Here is an 18,001-nt window from a genome sequence, read left to right as displayed (position 1 = left end):
GAAGTGTTGAAACCTGGTCAGTAAGACTTAAATAATTGTGACCGAGGGCTCATTTGTTTCAATTTTAATTTAGAAACGGTCACTGAACCAAGCAGCCATCTTTAAGACTTTGTCATTGAAAGCTACTGAAAACAGAATTTTCTAGTACAAAAATGAATGTGAACTTACTTCTTCTTATGTTATAGCAAACCAACCTAATCAGTTTTTCAGTGAGGTATTGCCATTGAGGTCGACTATTACTTATTTAATATGATACTCTGTTTCAAGATTCTGCAGCAGGAGCTAGTGAAAGGTGAATTTTTGCAATTTGTGATGTGTTTTGGCAGAAAACGAAACTTATATGTGTCAACAAAAGAAATATAGCCATTCATCATAACTGATGGGTGCTTCTTCAAATGAGAAATGGTTAACAATTCAGACGAAAGTAAATTGCCAATTCTGTAGCAATTTTTGAGGAATCCTGCAACCCAGTGTATCTTTAATAATGAACAGCTGGAACTGAAATTTACAAATGGATTTTCTCCCTCTTTTCAGGAGCTAATCAATATCTTTTTAAAACTTACAGTACTGCACTGTAAAAAAAAATAGATAAATACTGTAGTTTCGGCTATATCGCTGTAGATAAGAAAGTTCGTTACATTAACCGTACAACAACATGTTTTCCTTGTTGTGTGCTATCATTATCCAAAATCTGGTTTCGATAGTTTAGGAGACAAGAAGTATGTTATGAACATTTCATTCTCATATGTGTGCGACCAGAAGTGAACATGATACATAAATTCCATTTTCTCAATATTGGAGACAGATAGAGATTTCCTCTCAAATATAAACAAAAATCCAAATCTTAGCTAGGTTTCAAATGGAGCAACATGTGGTGTAATATACACCAAATGCTAAATCACAGTGACTCATATTTTTCATTGCAAACTTTTTCGAATGTCGCACAAAGTCTTCTTAAATGCAAATATCACAATAAGCATGAACATTAGCGAAACGAGGAGTATTTCACCATGAAGTTGACATATACATAAGTAAGGTCAAAATCAATTTTTTTAGCGATCACTTTTTGTAAAATCGTTTGAGAAAGACTGCAGGACGTGTGCCTCGAATCTGTCAGCACAGTGCTTCGCCAACCAGCCCACCAAAGCAGTCGAAGAATGTCTCGCCCTCATTCCAGCTCCCTGGCAGGCACGGGGCAGCGCCTGTCGACGGCAGGCGCCACTCCCTGGCTGCCATTGTGAGCTGCCTCATTAGGGAACAAGGGGGTATTTTGCTCATTGGTCAGGCTGTTTTGCGTATCAGGCTTTGAAACAGCTCCAGAGACACACCTCCATACGTGCGATTGCGGAAGGTCAGAAAAATACTCATCTACAAAAAAATGGTTCAAATGGCTCTGAGCACTATGGGACTTAACTGCTGTGGTCATTAGTCCCCTAGAACTTAGAAGTACTTAAACGTAACTAACCTAAGGACATCACACACATCCATGAACGAGGCAGGATTCGAACCTACGACCGTAGCAGTCCTACGGTTCCGGACTGCGCGCCTAGAACCGCGAGACCACCGCGGCCAGCACTCATCTACACTTAAAAAATGTCTTAATTGGTTGAAAATGTGTTTTTTTCGCAAATTTCTTTAAGTTTGGATGTAAATGGAACGCAGAAGATGCCAGATCTGCTGACTATGGCGGACATGTTAACAATAGCAACTTCAAACTTCAGTTTTTCCATTGCCGAAGTACCTCCATAGCCAGATGCTTTGGCTTTGTGAAAGATTTTTCCAATCTTTTGCAATAGTGGTCTGTTCTCAGTTTTTTTCTCTTTTAGCATATAAGACTCTTACAGTATCCACTAGTCATTGTTTTACACTTTGTTAAGTAACCATATTTCCTGTATTGTTCTTTCATTCCTTTGCCCCTCAGGCAGCAGTACAACATGTGTCACAAACACTTATTACACAAAAAAAAGGTTTTAAAGTTTTATTAATATCATAAAAATTACACAGATAGTACTAAAAGTAAAACTTTTCTCTTAAAAGAAACACTAATAAAAATGACCCGCCTTTGTAACTGAGGTCACTAATGCATGCCTGAGTGGTAGTGCTTGGGTTGAAGGTAATTTGTTTCGAGTACAGTCAGTATTTGACTGGCGTTATGCTCCTGATTATCAAACTTCTTTCAGTATCCAAAGTGTACTGCAAAGTATTGCATCCGATTTTTTTATGTGATAGTATTCAGCTTCTTAAATAAAAGAAACATTATTAACATTCTACATCTCTTGCCTTCACATCTGCATATTTATTTCTCAAGATAGTCATCCTGGAAACGAAATGAAATGATCATACGGCGTTCATGGCCAGGAGGCCCCATGTGGGGGAGTGCCGCCACCTAGTTGCAAGTCTTTCCAGATGACGTCACACTGGGCAACTTGCTTGTCGATAATGATGAAATGACGATGAGGACAATACAACACCCAGCCACTGACTAGAGAAGAACTCCAACTCGGCTGGAAATCGAACTCGGCCGATCTACATGGCAGTCAGACATGCTGACCACTCAGCTGAGGTGGCGGATGACCTTGGTGACGAGCACATTTCTCCTAAAGAGAGATCAGTTTGTTGATACTATCACTGTAGAATGTTTGACTTTGTCGAGGGAACCACACCTGTATTTGCACCAGTTCATCTCTATCCAAGTGAAGTAACCAAAGGTGTTCTTTAAGTTTTTGAAACAGTTGAACGTCGGATGGGGTCAAGATGGGACTGTATGTGTGATGATCGATGACAGTGTAGCCAAGTTGTGGGATTGTTGCAAATGTTTTTGAAACACAACACACTGTTTCTCACACATTGACATAGTTATATTACACAGTGCCATGTTAGATGCTACAATTAGGAATTGGAAATTTGTGGTAAGGACTATGAGACCAAACTGCTGAGGTCATCTGTCCCTAGGCTTACACACTACTTAATCTAATTTAAACTAACTAACGCTAAGGACAACACACACGCCCATGCCCGAGAGAGGACTCGAACTTCCGACGGGAGTACCCTCGCAAACCGTGATAAGACGCCTCAGACCGCTCGGCTACCACGCGCGGCTAGCTACAGTTCAGAGCCCTCTAGCGGCAGAGACAATGTGTAGACATGAAGAATATACATGTGAGTTTTAACAATGTTTGTTTTATTTAAAACGCCTTAAGACTTTTCACATAAAAATTCAAAGACATAACTTTTCAGGAGGGCCTCTACGACATGAACAGAACACCAAACTTTACACACATCCATTACACTCAGCTACACTCAACAAATGCAGATGAATCCCAACTCTCACATGTCCGCAAGGAAAGGGGTCATTTACTGAGATGAAAGAAAATTGTTTCCAACGAGGCGACTGAATTCTCGACTCAGCGTCTCCCTTCCAACAATGCAACCTTACTTTACTTTTTTGACTCATTAAGCTAATTAACCATAGGCTGGGATGGTTCAAGACTTGAAGTATGTAGGATGATAGAAAGGTGAAATACCCACGTTCGGCCATTTGGTAGTATTACTAATCCTGACACATATCAAACACCTTTTTTATTATTATGCTACTTCCAGAGCAGAATGTTGTTACTGTATCGTCAGCACAGGCAGTAGAGCAGGAGTACTGCACTATACCGGGCGCCAGTCAGTTGTGTGAATGAAAGAAGCAACTTGACAACTTGTAACTGCAGATTGGATTTTGAAGGTGATAGAGTAGGTTATCTGAAAAATAAAAAATAAAAGTTGAACCGACTGTATCTAAATGAATCATACGCAGTTGTGATCCTGAATAAAGTTACTGCTCAAATTCTACACACTTTGTTACAGTGCCATACTACGAAAATTATAAACACTTTCTGTGCAATACTTTTTAATTGTACTGAAAATAGTGTCAAAGTAAGTATTAGTGTGCAGTTGATACTGAATGTTCTTGGCATATTTCTTGTCTATCTACACATTAGTTTGACTTAGCAACAATCAATCTAAAAAAAAATGGCAAAGAAGTACGAGTATTTTGTGAAGCACTGAAATATGCTTCATCTTCTCAACTAACAGACAACAGTTCTAAGTCGTTTCCAAGGACTATATCGGACAGCTCGTGTATAAAATTAACGGTATCATATACATTGATAAGACGGATCATTTTTACCGCTGCCCACCACCAGAACGATTGCAGCCTTGGGGTACTGCGGCCACGATACATGGCAAGGAAGGTAAATAAGTGAGCAGAGGCGAGTCAAGATTGATTCTGCCGACGATATGGCCGAAAATCCTCTGACATAAGGGACTTTCACACTCTAAGACAAAAAAAACGACACACCACGAAAATATTATCCAAATGGGGTGGAAATGGATAGATGTGATGGACACGTAAAGGGAAACAAATGAATACAGTTTCAGAAAAACTGGATGATTTATTCAAGAGAAAGAGCTTCATGGACTGAGAAAGTTAGTAACGTTTTGGTCCACCTCTAGCCCTTATGCAAGAAGTTATTCGACTTGGCATTGTTGATAGAGTTGTTGAATGTCCTCCTGAGGAATATCGTGCCGAATTTAGTCAAATAGAGCGTTAGATCGTCAAAATTTCGAGATAGTTGGAGGGCCTTGCCCTTAATATTCCAAACGTTCTCAATTGGGGAGGGATCCGGCAACCTTGTTAGCCAATGTACGGTTTGGCAAGCACAAAGACTACCAGTAGAAGATCCCGCCGCATATGGGCGAGCATTACCTTGCTGAAGTACAAGCCCAGTATGGCTTGCCATGAGGGGCAACAAAACGGGTCATAGGGTGCCGCGGATAACAACAAAGGAGTTCTGTTATGAAATGGCACCCCAGACCATCACTAGCCGGCCGGTGTGGCCGAGCTGTTCTAGGCGCTTCAGTCTGGAACCGAGCGACCGCTACGGTCGCAGGTTCGAATCCTGCCTCGAGCATGGATGTGTGTGGTGTCCTTAGGTTAGTTAGGTTTAAGTAGTTTATAAGTTCTAGGGGACTGATGACCTCAGATGTTAAGTCCCACAGTGCTCAGAGCCATTTGAACCATTTGAATCAGACCATCACTCCTGGTTGTATGGCGTTATGGCGAGCGACAGTCAGGTCATCAACACACTGCTGTCCAGGGCGTGTCCAGATACGTCTTCGCTGGTATGATATGGCTCTGAGCACTATGGGACTTAAACTCTAAGGTCATCAATCCCCTAGAACGTAGAACTACTTAAACCTAACTGACCTAAGGACATCACACACGTCCATGGCCGAGGCCGAATTCGAACCTGCGACTGTAGCAGTCGCGCGGTTCCAGACTGAAGCGCCTAGAACCGATCGGCCACTCTGGCCTGCTCGTCGCTGGTCATCAGGGCTCAATTCGAAGCAGAACTCATCACTCAAGACAATTATATTCCAGCCAATGTGATTCCAGGGTGAAGACATGTCTGGAGGCCCGTCAGACAACGGTGGGATACCAACCTAACCGTCGTGTGCGAGAGATGCCCCGGACAGCAGCGGTATGCCTACCTAAATGTTAGCCCGCCATACGGTCCAACCACCCAGAGTGACCTTCTGGGATGCCATTTAATTTCATAGCGAGACCCCTTTGGTTGTCATCTGTGGCACCATTACAAGGCAGCGGTTCTTTTACGACATTTGAAGCCCCATTTTGCTGCCCTTCATAGCAAGCTATCCTGGGCTTATATTTCAGCAAGATAATGCCCGATAGCACACGGCGAGAATTTCTACTGCTTGTCCTCGTGTTTGTCAAACACTCTCTCAAGTTGGAAGGTCGGGGGCTCTCCCCCCCAATTGAGTACGTTTGAAGAATTATGGACAGGGCACTCCAACTATTTTGGTATTGTGACGATGTAAGGTACTAATTGGATAGATTGGCACGATATCCTTTGATGGACAACAAACAACTATCAATCAATGTAAAGCCGAATAAATGCTTGCATAGGGCCAGAGGTGGACCAACATATTATTTACTTGTTTACTTTGCGAAGTTTTTACTTTTGAATAAAGGATGCAATATTCCTGAAATTGTAGTCGTTTGTTTGTTTGTACATGCACATAACATTTACCGTGCCATTCGGATAATTTCTTCACGGTGCATCGCGTTGTTCCCCCTTAGAGTGCATTACGACCTGCGCATGGGAATGAGCATCTTGGAAACGGCGAAGCTGGTTGGCTGTACGTATGCTACTGTCGTGTGCATCTATAGAAAATATCGAAGAACGATGAAACCACGAGTAGAGGAAAACATGTTGGATGACCACACCTCATCACAGAAAGTAGAGGCGGAAAAGTGCCTATTCCGTAAAGCAGGATGAGCATCCATCTCTGGCAGACCTGAAAACAGAATATAAGGCTGGTGCAGCACAAGTCTTTCAGAGCACGTTGTTGAACATGCGGCTCCGCATGAGAAGACCTTTAAGTATTCCCATATTGACCCAAAGATATCGCCAGTTACGTTGCAGTGGTCAAGGGATCGACTTCCCCAGCAGCAGTGGTATCTTTCAGCATGATAATTGTGCGTGTCACGAGGCCAGAATGTCGCTGCCTTGGACTGAGAAGCCCAATAGTTAACTAACACTGATGGCCTCGTCTTCGCATGGTCTGAAATCCGTAGAACACGTCTGCGGCGCTACCGGTCGCCAGACCTGTGCATAAAGCAGGATATATCTGGTGTGACGCACCTGCGGAAACCTGTGAAGGACTTGTCAGACCCATAACACGCGGAATCGCTGCTACATTGCGTTTCAAAGGCGGATCAAAACGTTAAAACGCAGGTGGTCATAAAGTTTTGATCCATCACTGTATGTTATTCAAGTCTTAAAATTTGCAAACTTTATTATCTTATTTTTCAACCTCGTTTACATACTGTAATACTCCGAGTGATAAATTAAAGAAAAAGCCGTTTTGCAACATTTCAGTACATTAGTAAAAACTCTATAGACCGTCCCATTTTTGCGACATTGCCAAAATTAGCTATCAATGTGCACAATATTTTTGTCAATGCGGAACGCTATTAGAAAAACCATGAACAAAATAAACACACTGTAATATTATAGAGTGTCTATTCAGTATAAAACGAAACATAATATCATGTTCATCAACACCGTACCTAGCATACAGTGTTATACTTTTTCGATGCATATGCACATCTCTTCTGTGTTTTTCTTGACACAATAAAGCGGTTTCCTGGATCTAGTCGTATATCTGTCACTTTTCTCCTTCGTACATCCAAAAGTGAGAGCTTCTGGTTTGTGTTAGCAATTTGATATGCGCGCAATGTGTTTATCATGCAGATATCGATCATCCGACGAGTAATGGCCACCACCACTTCACTTGTCCTATAAAGTGATATCTGCTTGTCCAGTACATCAAGGCCTGTTCCTAGTATATAGTCTCACAGGGAGCCTTATGATAGCCACTCAGATGTAGTATGTCAACATAGGATATTAGATAAATTTTGATTAGACGAGAATTTATGTTGTTCTGCGGGCAAGCATAGATCCTGCTTTATTCTGTAACAGTATTCACTAGTTCCTTAGAAAACAAATCCTCAAACATCTGGGGCACAGGTTTATTTGATAGATATTCTGCATTTATTGCTCATTGTGTACGTTAGTTCAGATATATACCACATATATTTGCGTCTTTTTGTGGACAAAGCAATACATTCCACTCCAAGTCCTAATTCTTTTCTTCTCTTAGCTTCTGGGGGCAAAATGGTAACGGTAGCTTCATCCCTTTTGATTATAAGTTCTAAAGTTCCTCCTACTATATATCTTGTACAATATAATCACTCTTCAGCACATTGTTTTCAATGCCTTTTTCATCTGCTAATTCATCAGCTTCATTCTCACTCGCTTCATAGCTTTCCAGTTCTGCTACAACTTCTTAACTGCAAATCCACGTAGCATGTTGTTATCCAGTTGAAATCGTAAAATGGGAAAGGGAGCACTTCACTCTGCTGCCTAACCCCGTAGAAAATGTCGTACAATGTAAAGAAAGCAGATCTCACTAACGTAAACAGAAATTTTTGTATATAAGACATGTATACAGGCACATTTGCAAAGGGGTGATAACGTAACATGCCATTGCCCCATCACTGTGATGCATAAAACAAATTAATATTAAACTTACTTCAGGAAATAAATATATTGGACGTCTGTACTGTATATCAATAAATAAAACATCCCGGAAAACTAAATCACAATTCATTGTTGTATAGAAACTACCAGCAGGTAGACAGTGCAGCCAAGTGGTAAGATAGAAAATACCCAAGTTAATTCCTTTCCTGAAATGAGCTAATTAGTGAAAACAATTTCTTTGCAATTTGCAGGTATTATAAAAGTCAGTTCAACCTTTAGGTACAGCAATCAAAGCTTAAAAGTTTTACTGCTTATATAGAAATAAATAAAATATTTGCGTCACAAATGGTAAATAACAGGTTAACTGAGTCTCCCGATCCAACAGCCTGCTGGCATGTGGCTTTCGCAAAGCATCCTCCCCACGCCTTTGCTAGCTAACATCCCAAAGATGTTCGGGCTCTCATGCGGTTCCTCTTCGTCGAAATGTCTTGGCTCAAACTCGTCTAGGGGTTGAACCTCACGCCCTAAATTGGACACTTGTGACCCTTTGGTTAAATTGTCTGGCTGCGAAATACAAAGTTAATATACCATATAATAACAGTAATAGTAATATCGGGAACTAAATTAACGACCTATAAATGACGTAGGCCACACAGTTGCGATGGGGTTAGAATAATGTTTATTCAGAAAGCAAACTAATAGTGAAAGTGGTCGTACTTAGAATTACCGTTACACTCGAGCGCATATCCATTTGACACAGTTCGGTCATTCATAATCTCACCGCGAAATACATGTCTAATATTCCACCTCGTTATCTTCGCGAAAAGTTAGAGGTCACACCAGGCGCCCAGCTGCTCGCCGCTCATAGACTAAGTCCCGCGATACCACACAACGCGAAATTCTTGGCCACAAAGGCTTCTACTGGATTTCCCTATGACGTAGGTTCTCGTCTGTCTCACTCGTACACTGCAGTGCTTAGGCCTCAATAGACAATAGGCGCCTGTGAGTTTCCCCACCTCGTGGTCGATCTGCGCCCTTTGTGGCACCTGGTCCTCGACGACAGAGTACGTTTCACAATTCCTGTAGGCTGACTCTTGCGGCCATATATTTAAGTGAGAATGCAATGCTCGTTAAGTCACACCCTACATTCTGAGCCCATATTGCAGCATCAGAAAACTGTGAAATTACTCAAAAGCGTGATGTAACCTTAAGGCGAATAACAAAAATGCTTCAAATGGCTCTGAGCACTAGGGGACTTAACTTCTGAGGTCATCAGTCCCCTAGAACCTAGAACTACTTAAACCTAACTAACATAAGGACAGCACACACATCCATGCCCGAGGCAGGATTCGAACCTGCGACAGTAGCGGTCGCGTAGTTCCAGACTGTAGCGCATAGAACCGTTCGGACACTCGGGCTGGCGGCGTATAACATATCTGGTCTGTAGCCAAATAAGAGAGCATATAATTTGTGTGAGTGGAGTTCTGCAGTCTGATATGGAAAACAGGAGCCTTACAGCTGTGGTGACCGTGTTGTGTTGCAGATTACATCCAGCCGATACAGCTGCCACCCAGTTCGTTGTCTGCCGAGAGGTTCTTGGGAGAAACTCTGACCATCAGCGGCTGGGGCTACACCTCCGATGGTGAGTACAACTGCTCTTATTTTTCTTGGAATAACGACAATCTTTAGACTTGACCTACAACTTTAGTGTCACAATTGTACAGACAGCAGACAACCCATACTGTGTACAATGACATAAGGGATCAGTAGCCGGGAATGAAAATTACAGGCGGAACCATGTCTCGAAGACCAAGGTGTGTGAATCACGTTTTTATACACTGCTTATCTGTGTTACTAAATGGTTAAAGTGGTCACATGGCTACCCAGACCCCGTTTCACGTTGCCTATCTAATAACTTTCAGGGGCATCTAAATTTTTGTTGCCTATATTTCATATAATTATTGACCCAATTTAAAAAATTTAAATGCTGTCATAATCCACTCATTAAGATGTACTATCTTGATTTAAAAGCTTCACACAGTAGCTAAAGTATTAACGCCAGTAATTGTGTATACGACTTGAGGCAGCATAATTCGCAGCGCGCATATTACCCAGATTATATTCATCCAGTATTTGACAAGACAGCACTTAACATCTTTCAACGAACGTTATCCATAATTTCAAACCATCACGAAACTTTTTGCGCTGACAACGTGTAGGACTTCCACGATACTAGGCAGGCGTACCAGTTTCTTTGGCTATTCAGTGGATAATCCATCTACTGCTCCATCGTTATCCAATTCATTCGCTAGTCACGGTCAACCTCAACATCCCCACTTCAACTTTTACGCACCTTTGTATACCACAGTGATAGTTTAGCAGAAGTTTTGGTATCTCGTTTGAATTGTTTTGATCAATCTGAGTATGCTGGGTAGTTCACTCAATCTGAACAGTCTAAACTACCCGAACCTGATGTAGATCCGAATTTTCCGACAGTATAGACTGTACGGGGGTGATTCATGTGAAAATGTGTCCGAAGTGATTATGGCAGCACGACGGGAAATAACAGACCTTCAACGCGGAATGGTAGTTGGAGTTAGACGTTGGGGTATTCCATTTCGGAAATTATTAACGAATTCAGTATTCCGAGATTCATAGTATCAAAGAGTATGCCGAGAATACATTTTCAGTCATTACCGCTCACCAAAGAGCGTAGAGTTATCATTGGTAACAGACAAGTGCCGGCCTCTTTGACCGAGTGGTTCTAGGCGCTTCAGTCCGGAACCGCGATGCTGTTACGGTCGCAGGTTCGAATCCTGCCTCGGGCATGGATGTGTGTGCTGTCCTTAGGTTAATTAGCTTTAAGTACTTTTAAGTCTAGGGGTAGACTGGCAATGGCAAGGAAAGCGTTTCTTAAGAAGAGAAATTTGTTAACATCGAGTATTGATTTCAGTGTCAGGAAGTCGTTTCTCAAAGTATTTGTATGGAGTGTAGCCAAGTATAGAAGTGAAACGTGGACGATAAATAGCTTAGACAAGAAGAGAATAGAAGCTTTCGAAATGTGGTGCTACAGAAGAATGCTCAAGATAAGGTGGATAGATCACGTAACTAATGAGGAGGTATTGAATAGGATTGGGGAGAAAAGAAGTTTGTGGCAAAACTTGACTAGAAGAAGGGATCGGTTGGTAGGACATGTTCTGAGGCATCAAGGGATCACAAATTTAGCATTGGAGGGCAGCGTGGAGGGTAAAAATCGTAGAGGGAGACCAAGAGATGAATACACTAAGCAGATTCGGAAGGACGTAGGTTGCAGTAGGTACTGGGAGATGAAGAAGCTTGCACAGGATAGAGTAGCATGGAGAGCTGCATCAAACCAGTCTCAGGACTGAAGACCACAACAACAACAAGTCTAGGGGACTGATCATCTCAGATGTCCCATAGGGCTCAGAGCCATTTGAACAGACAAGTAACACTGCGTCAAATATCCGCAGAAATTTATGTTGGACGTACGACGAACGTATCCGTTAGGGCAGTAAGGGAAATTTGACGTGATGGGCTATGGCAGCAGACGCCCGACGCGAATACGTTTGCTAACAGCACGACATCGCCTGAAGCGCCTCTCCTGGGCCCATGAACATAGCAGTTGGAGCCTAGATGAATGGAAAACTGTGACCTTACCAGATGAGTCCCGACTTCAGTTGGTAAGTGATAATAGTAGGTTACGAATATGGTGCAGACCCCTTGAAACCATACTCGTCTTGTCAACAAGACACTTTACATGTTGGTGGTGGATCCATAATGGTGTGGGCTGTATTTGCATGGAATGGATTGGATATTCTGGTTCAACCGTATCATTGACTGGAAATGGTTATTTTCTGCTACTAGGAGACCATTTGCAACCATTCATGGACTTCATTTTCCCAAACAACAATGGAATTTTTATGGATGGTAATGCATTATCTCAACAGGCCACAATTGTTCGCAATTTGTTTGAAGAAGGTTCTGAATAGTTCGAGCGAATGATTTGTTATAAGAGTAACGCTAGCGACGTTTTCATTTACTGAGGTACACATACTGTAAGGCAACAGCTAGGTTTCACTTCTTAAAATTAATAAACGATTTTTACCAATCGTAGACCAGCAGTATAGGTTTTTGTAGGTTCAGTTTTTGCCACTAGATAGCATCACTTGAGTTAGTAAGAGTCTTTTATTAATTTTATACAGGGAACCATTAAATCCACATTTGTGTACCCACAGAAGATAAAAGCAACTATAATGTTTTAAACAGAGCTGTGTACTTCCCTTACAAACACATAATGAATTTTAAACAGTTTAACCTCTATTCTTAAAACAAAAGATTCTTAAATCAACAAAAGTCTTAGGGTCAGTCAAGTTCAGGAATTTAAAATCCCAGACACGCACTTGAACGTTCAGTGCACAAATGAGCCTCTCACCCTAACGCTAGTGAAAAATTATTTGCATGCAAACGTGACGCTCGCCATGCGTGTAGTGTTGCTTTGTTCTCCTACAGCAAACAAATCTCGGAAGGCATCTACAGCAGGCGACTAATATGGGGAGTGGCTGACAGCTCCGTATGGTGTGTCTGATCGCCGAAGTGGAGTACGTCTATTACTTGGCCGCATCCGGCAACCATCCACTCTGGCTACCACGGTTACTACACTGCAAGGTGCACTACAACGACCAAGGAACGACACAGCGAGAGCGCCACCGCACAACTCCAGAAACATCTTCTCAGATGGCTCTGAGCACTATGCGACTTAACTTCTGAGGTCATCAGTCGCCTAGAACTTAGAACTAGTTAAACCTAACTAACCTAAGGACATGACACACATCCATGGCTGAGGCAGGATTCGAACCTGCGACTGTACCGGTCGCTCGGCTCCATACTGTAGCGCCTAGAACCGCACGGCCACTCCGGCCGGCCAACATCTTCTCTCAACTCGTGACAACAACAGACTCAGCGGTGCAGACACTACTCGTCCCGGCGTCAGAGAGAACACTGCTGGCAGGCGGGACCATGCGCGTGCATTTATTTCGCAGAGTATTGACTGTATCACCTCCGAACGAGGCGGCAGAAGGAGAAAACAACACTTTATGCATGGTGAACGTCACCTTTGCATGCTAATACTTTTTTAACTGACGTTATGACAAGAGGTTCACTTGTGCTCTGAACGTTCGAGTTTATGCCTCGGCTTCGAAATTCCTAAATTTGACTAATCCTAAGGCTTCTGTTGGTTTAAGAATTTGCATTTTAAGAATAGAGGTTAAACTGTTTAAAATTCATTATGTGTTTTTTGAGACAGTACGTTTTTAAAGTTCTTATTGTGACGGCCTACTTATATCGTGCCGTTAAATTTGCTGTACGTCATATTGAATGTAAATGGTTATGAAGCTTGAAGCAAGCTACGGAAGATTTCAGCTAGCTAGCAATGCCTTGTGTTTCTCTGTCAGTTTATTGCGCTAAGCCGAAATTGAGTTACATAAGCTGCAAGCGTTAACATTTTGCCTTAAGGTAGAGTGTATTTCCTGTTAAATTTTTTTTTTGGTGCTCCTAGGCATAACGTTTTAGTGAATATTAAGTTTCATTATTGGTTATTAAACTCACTTAAATAAATTTGAGTGCTACGCCACGGTTTTCTACGTAAGGGTCAGGCAGATTTCGTTTTAATTTTGTCGATTGATTATTTACCAGGGTACGTTTTGTAATTTTTTAATATACACTCCTGGAAATTGAAATAAGAACACCGCGAATTCATTGTCCCAGGAAGGGGAAACTTTATTGACACATTCCTGGGGTCAGATACATCACATGATCACACTGACAGAACCACAGGCACATAGACACAGGCAACAGAGCATGCACAATGTCGGCACTAGTACAGTGTATATCCACCTTTCGCAGCAATGCAGGCTGCTATTCTCCCATGGAGACGATCGTAGAGATGCTGGATGTAGTCCTGTGGAACGGCTTGCCATGCCATTTCCACCTGGCGCCTCAGTTGGACCAGCGTTCGTGCTGGACGTGCAGACCGCGTGAGACGTCGCTTCATCCAGTCCCAAACATGCTCAATGGGGGACAGATCCGGAGATCTTGCTGGCCAGGGTAGTTGACTTACACCTTCTAGAGCACGTTGGGTGGCACGGGATACATGCGGACGTGCATTGTCCTGCTGGAACAGCAAGTTCCCTTGCCGGTCTAGGAATGGTAGAACGATGGGTTCGATGACGGTTTGGATGTACCGTGCACTATTCAGTGTCCCCTCGACGATCACCAGAGGTGTACGGCCAGTGTAGGAGATCGCTCCCCACACCATGATGCCGGGTGTTGGCCCTGTGTGCCTCGGTCGTATGCAGTCCTGATTGTGGCGAATGGTCCTCGCCGATACCCCAGGAGCAACAGTGTCCCTAATTTGCTGGGAAGTGGCGGTGCGGTCCCCTACGGCACTGCGTAGGATCCTACGGTCTTGGCGTGCATCCGTGCGTCGCTGCGGTCCGGTCCCAGGTCGACGGGCACGTGCACCTTCCGCCGACCACTGGCGACAACATCGATGTACTGTGGAGACCTCACGCCCCACGTGTTGAGCAATTCGGCGGTACGTCCACCCGGCCTCCCGCATGCCCACTATACGCCCTCGCTCAAAGTCCGTCAACTGCACATACGGTTCACGTCCACGCTGTCGCGGCATGCTACCAGTGTTAAAGACTGCGATGGAGCTCCGTATGCCTCGGCAAACTGGCTGACACTGACGGCGGCGGTGCACAAAGGCTGCGCAGCTAGCGCCATTCGACGGCCAACACCGCGGTTCCTGGTGTGTCCGCTGTGCCGTGCGTGTGATCATTGCTTGTACAGCCCTCTCGCAGTGTCCGGAGCAAGTATGGTGGGTCTGACACACCGGTGTCAATGTGTTCTTTTTTCCATTTCCAGGAGTGTATTTCCCTGTACGCGACATGTGTAAATGCATTATTTGAAAGCAACGGTAAGCGACACCATTGGGGCTGTTTGTTTGGAGGCTATGCCGTTCGTTGTGCGCCAGCGTCTGTCATTTGAAAATTCTGTAAACTATTCCGATTTTTGTATGTTGTTAATTTAATGGTGAATAAACATACATAATTTATATGTGTTTCTCTGGCTTTGTGTCCACGGTCCTCCCATGACAGAACTGAGCGTGTTTTGTCCACTAGCACGACTAGGATTGATCAGTGAGTAGGAGAAATCCTAAGGATTTTTAACAATAGGCTACATCATAATGCCGCTCTTGTAGCATGTGGAGTTTGCTGAGGATTTTCGTGACTCTTTCACGCTTACTAAATGACCTGTAACGTAAAAAGCTGCTCTTCTTTAAACTCTCTACATCTCGTCTACCAATCCTATCTGGTAAAGATCCCAAACTGACGAGCAGTGTTCAAGTGTTGGTCAAACGACGGTTTGGCAAGCTACCTGCTTTGTGGGTGGTTTAAAGTTTCTAAGAATTCTCCTAATGAAGTTTAGTTTGGCTCTATCTCTACTCTACCTGCGTTGTGTTTTACGAGATCGATGCACTAAGGTCGTGGCATACGCTTACTCCCAGGTATTTAGTGGATGTCACAGGTTCCAGCCGATGTTCGGCAATCGTGTGAAGGTACGGTCTTTCCACCTGTTTATTCCTGCACCAAGTGTCGATTCTCTGCAGGTATTCCTGCAGTTCATCACAGTTTTCTAGCGTTACGCTTTTATTACTTAGAACAAAATTATCCTCGATATTGAGTTTTGATTTCAGTCTGCAGCTATTTGATAGAGGTTTTGAAACGCCTTAATTCATTTCACAGACTTCAAAAACAGTTTCAATTTGTCTGAGGACCGAAAGCGATAATACAATAAATTGAACATAATGTCAGCGACGGTAGCATAGTCTCGAACGTGGGTCGAAATCAAGGTCAGAGAGACTCTAGCTCGCACGAAGGCCTTAGCAACAGTTATTTCAGCTGCATACATTTCGCGACTGGAACAGGAACGAGGGGGAGGGGGATGACAGTGGTACACACAGTATCTTCTACCAAATACCAGAATCTGGCTTGCGCAGTATAGATATAGATATGCAATGTATTACCACAGACATGCCCGACAAAAACGTTGCCATTTCATACGCCAGTTCAAAAGTCCCTTTTTTATCCTGGTAGACCAAACAATTGAGAGTGTTAACTATACGGAAATACACTTACCCCTTACGTGCTGTAACCACATTTTATGTTTGCAGCCGCTGAGGGCATTTTGGAGCGTTCACGTCTGGTGGACCGTTCTATAGATTATTGTCTGATCGGAATGAAATAAAGCCGATATCAACTGTTCTGACAGATTCGTACAGCGTGTCGGCTCAGCTGATGTACGTGCGCGTCGGCGTGTTGTCTAACGCGGTGTGCCAGCTGTACTACGGCGACAGCGTGCTCAGCTCCACGCTGTGCACCAGCGGCGCGACCACCCGGGGCACCTGCGGGGTGAGTTCCAGGCTCTCCAGAGGCCCGCACCAGCGCACTCTCTCTTTTTACGCTGCACTTCACAGCTTTTGGGTTACATCTGTAGCTAGATGGTGGTGAATTTCTTTGTGTAGTATCTCTAACCCATTTTAATTTTTAAATCAAATTACTATCCATTCATCTGATTTCGTTCTCATATGTTTTGGAAGCAAATTAACATACTACTATCCCGTCTGCAAAACATCTGAACACGCCTCCAACCACCTCAACCGCTACCCTCCACTCAGCCTCCTCCTCTACCTCTACCTACCGATAGGTCCTCTCCCATCCTGACCCATCCCTCCTGGAAGCCCATAACCTAACCATGTTCTCCGGAAATACTACCCTGGAGCCCCTATCTCCCTCCTAAACCCCCTTTTTAAACCCCCTCTGTCCTTATCTCCTCTCTCAGCTGCATCCCCACTGTACTGATTTCCTGGCCAAAATCCCTCTCATACACTTTGGCCCCAACGCCTCCCTCACCCCTACTCCATCCTCCTCATCCTCCCGCCAACCCCAGCATGTGCGACCCTCACTGTGTGATCACTCGGCTTAGCCCAGTGGTCATGGAGGAGGAGGTGTTGGTGGAGCTCAATGCACATCCCTGCCTTACAATCCGTGCAGGCCCCCACATCCATAACCCTGCCGACTCCACCTTCCTCATGCAGGTATTTTCCAAGTCCGCCTCCTCAATTGACCTTCTTCTCAAAGAGGGCGCCATATTATTCAACAGACGCTACAAAATCAACCCTTCCTGTTCCCGTCCCCAGTCCATTTGTTGCCAGAGCTGCCTCCAATACAATGCGCACTGCACATCTGAGTGTCGCAAGGCCCCCGTCTGCCCCCATTGCAAACAGGCACATTTCCTTCGGCAGTCTCCTAACCTCGAATCCTCCCCCCACCCCCTCTCCTGCAACATCTGTTAACTTCTCCACCCCACCTACTCCCAAAAATGTAAGGCCCAACAGCCCCTCCCCCCTACATCTCCCGAACTCACTGCCTCAACCCACCCTATTGATGGTCCCACTCCTCCTGGAAACACCCTTTGCCCCCTCCCCACACCTGAGGACATCATTAGATTCATAACCATCATCCTTCAAAATATCCAGCCCTTTCATCGCCCCGATACCGTCCAACAGATCTCCCTAGCTGCCCATTCCGTCTTTCACCTTAACACCTTTTCCACGTACTCCTATAACCAAGCCCAATTTACCTTCTCCTGTCTTGACACCGTAGTTTAAACCCCACCATGGCCTGGCACCATTATATCTTGTTCAATAACATTCGTTGTCTGCCTACAAACAAGTATCTCCTCTTGCACAGCCTTATGACCCACCGAGTAAATGCCTTCCTCCTCAATGAAACCTTTCTCCAGCC

General features: G+C 43.9%; 1 protein-coding gene across 1 annotated transcript in view; it reads left to right on the top strand.

Annotated features, from left to right (window-relative positions):
* LOC126335853 (brachyurin-like) overlaps positions 1 to 18,001 on the top strand; it is a 59,363-nt gene that overhangs the window by 29,168 nt on the left and 12,194 nt on the right. The window contains exons 5-6 of the mRNA XM_049999324.1: positions 9,658 to 9,756; positions 16,467 to 16,606. Coding sequence (XP_049855281.1) covers positions 9,658 to 9,756; positions 16,467 to 16,606 — 239 coding nt within the window. The remainder of the gene's footprint in view (positions 1 to 9,657; positions 9,757 to 16,466; positions 16,607 to 18,001) is intronic.

The sequence above is a fragment of the Schistocerca gregaria genome, chromosome 2, assembly GCF_023897955.1.
Source record: "Schistocerca gregaria isolate iqSchGreg1 chromosome 2, iqSchGreg1.2, whole genome shotgun sequence".
Taxonomy (NCBI): domain Eukaryota; kingdom Metazoa; phylum Arthropoda; class Insecta; order Orthoptera; family Acrididae; genus Schistocerca; species Schistocerca gregaria.
This window is presented reverse-complemented; position numbering and strand designations above follow the sequence as displayed.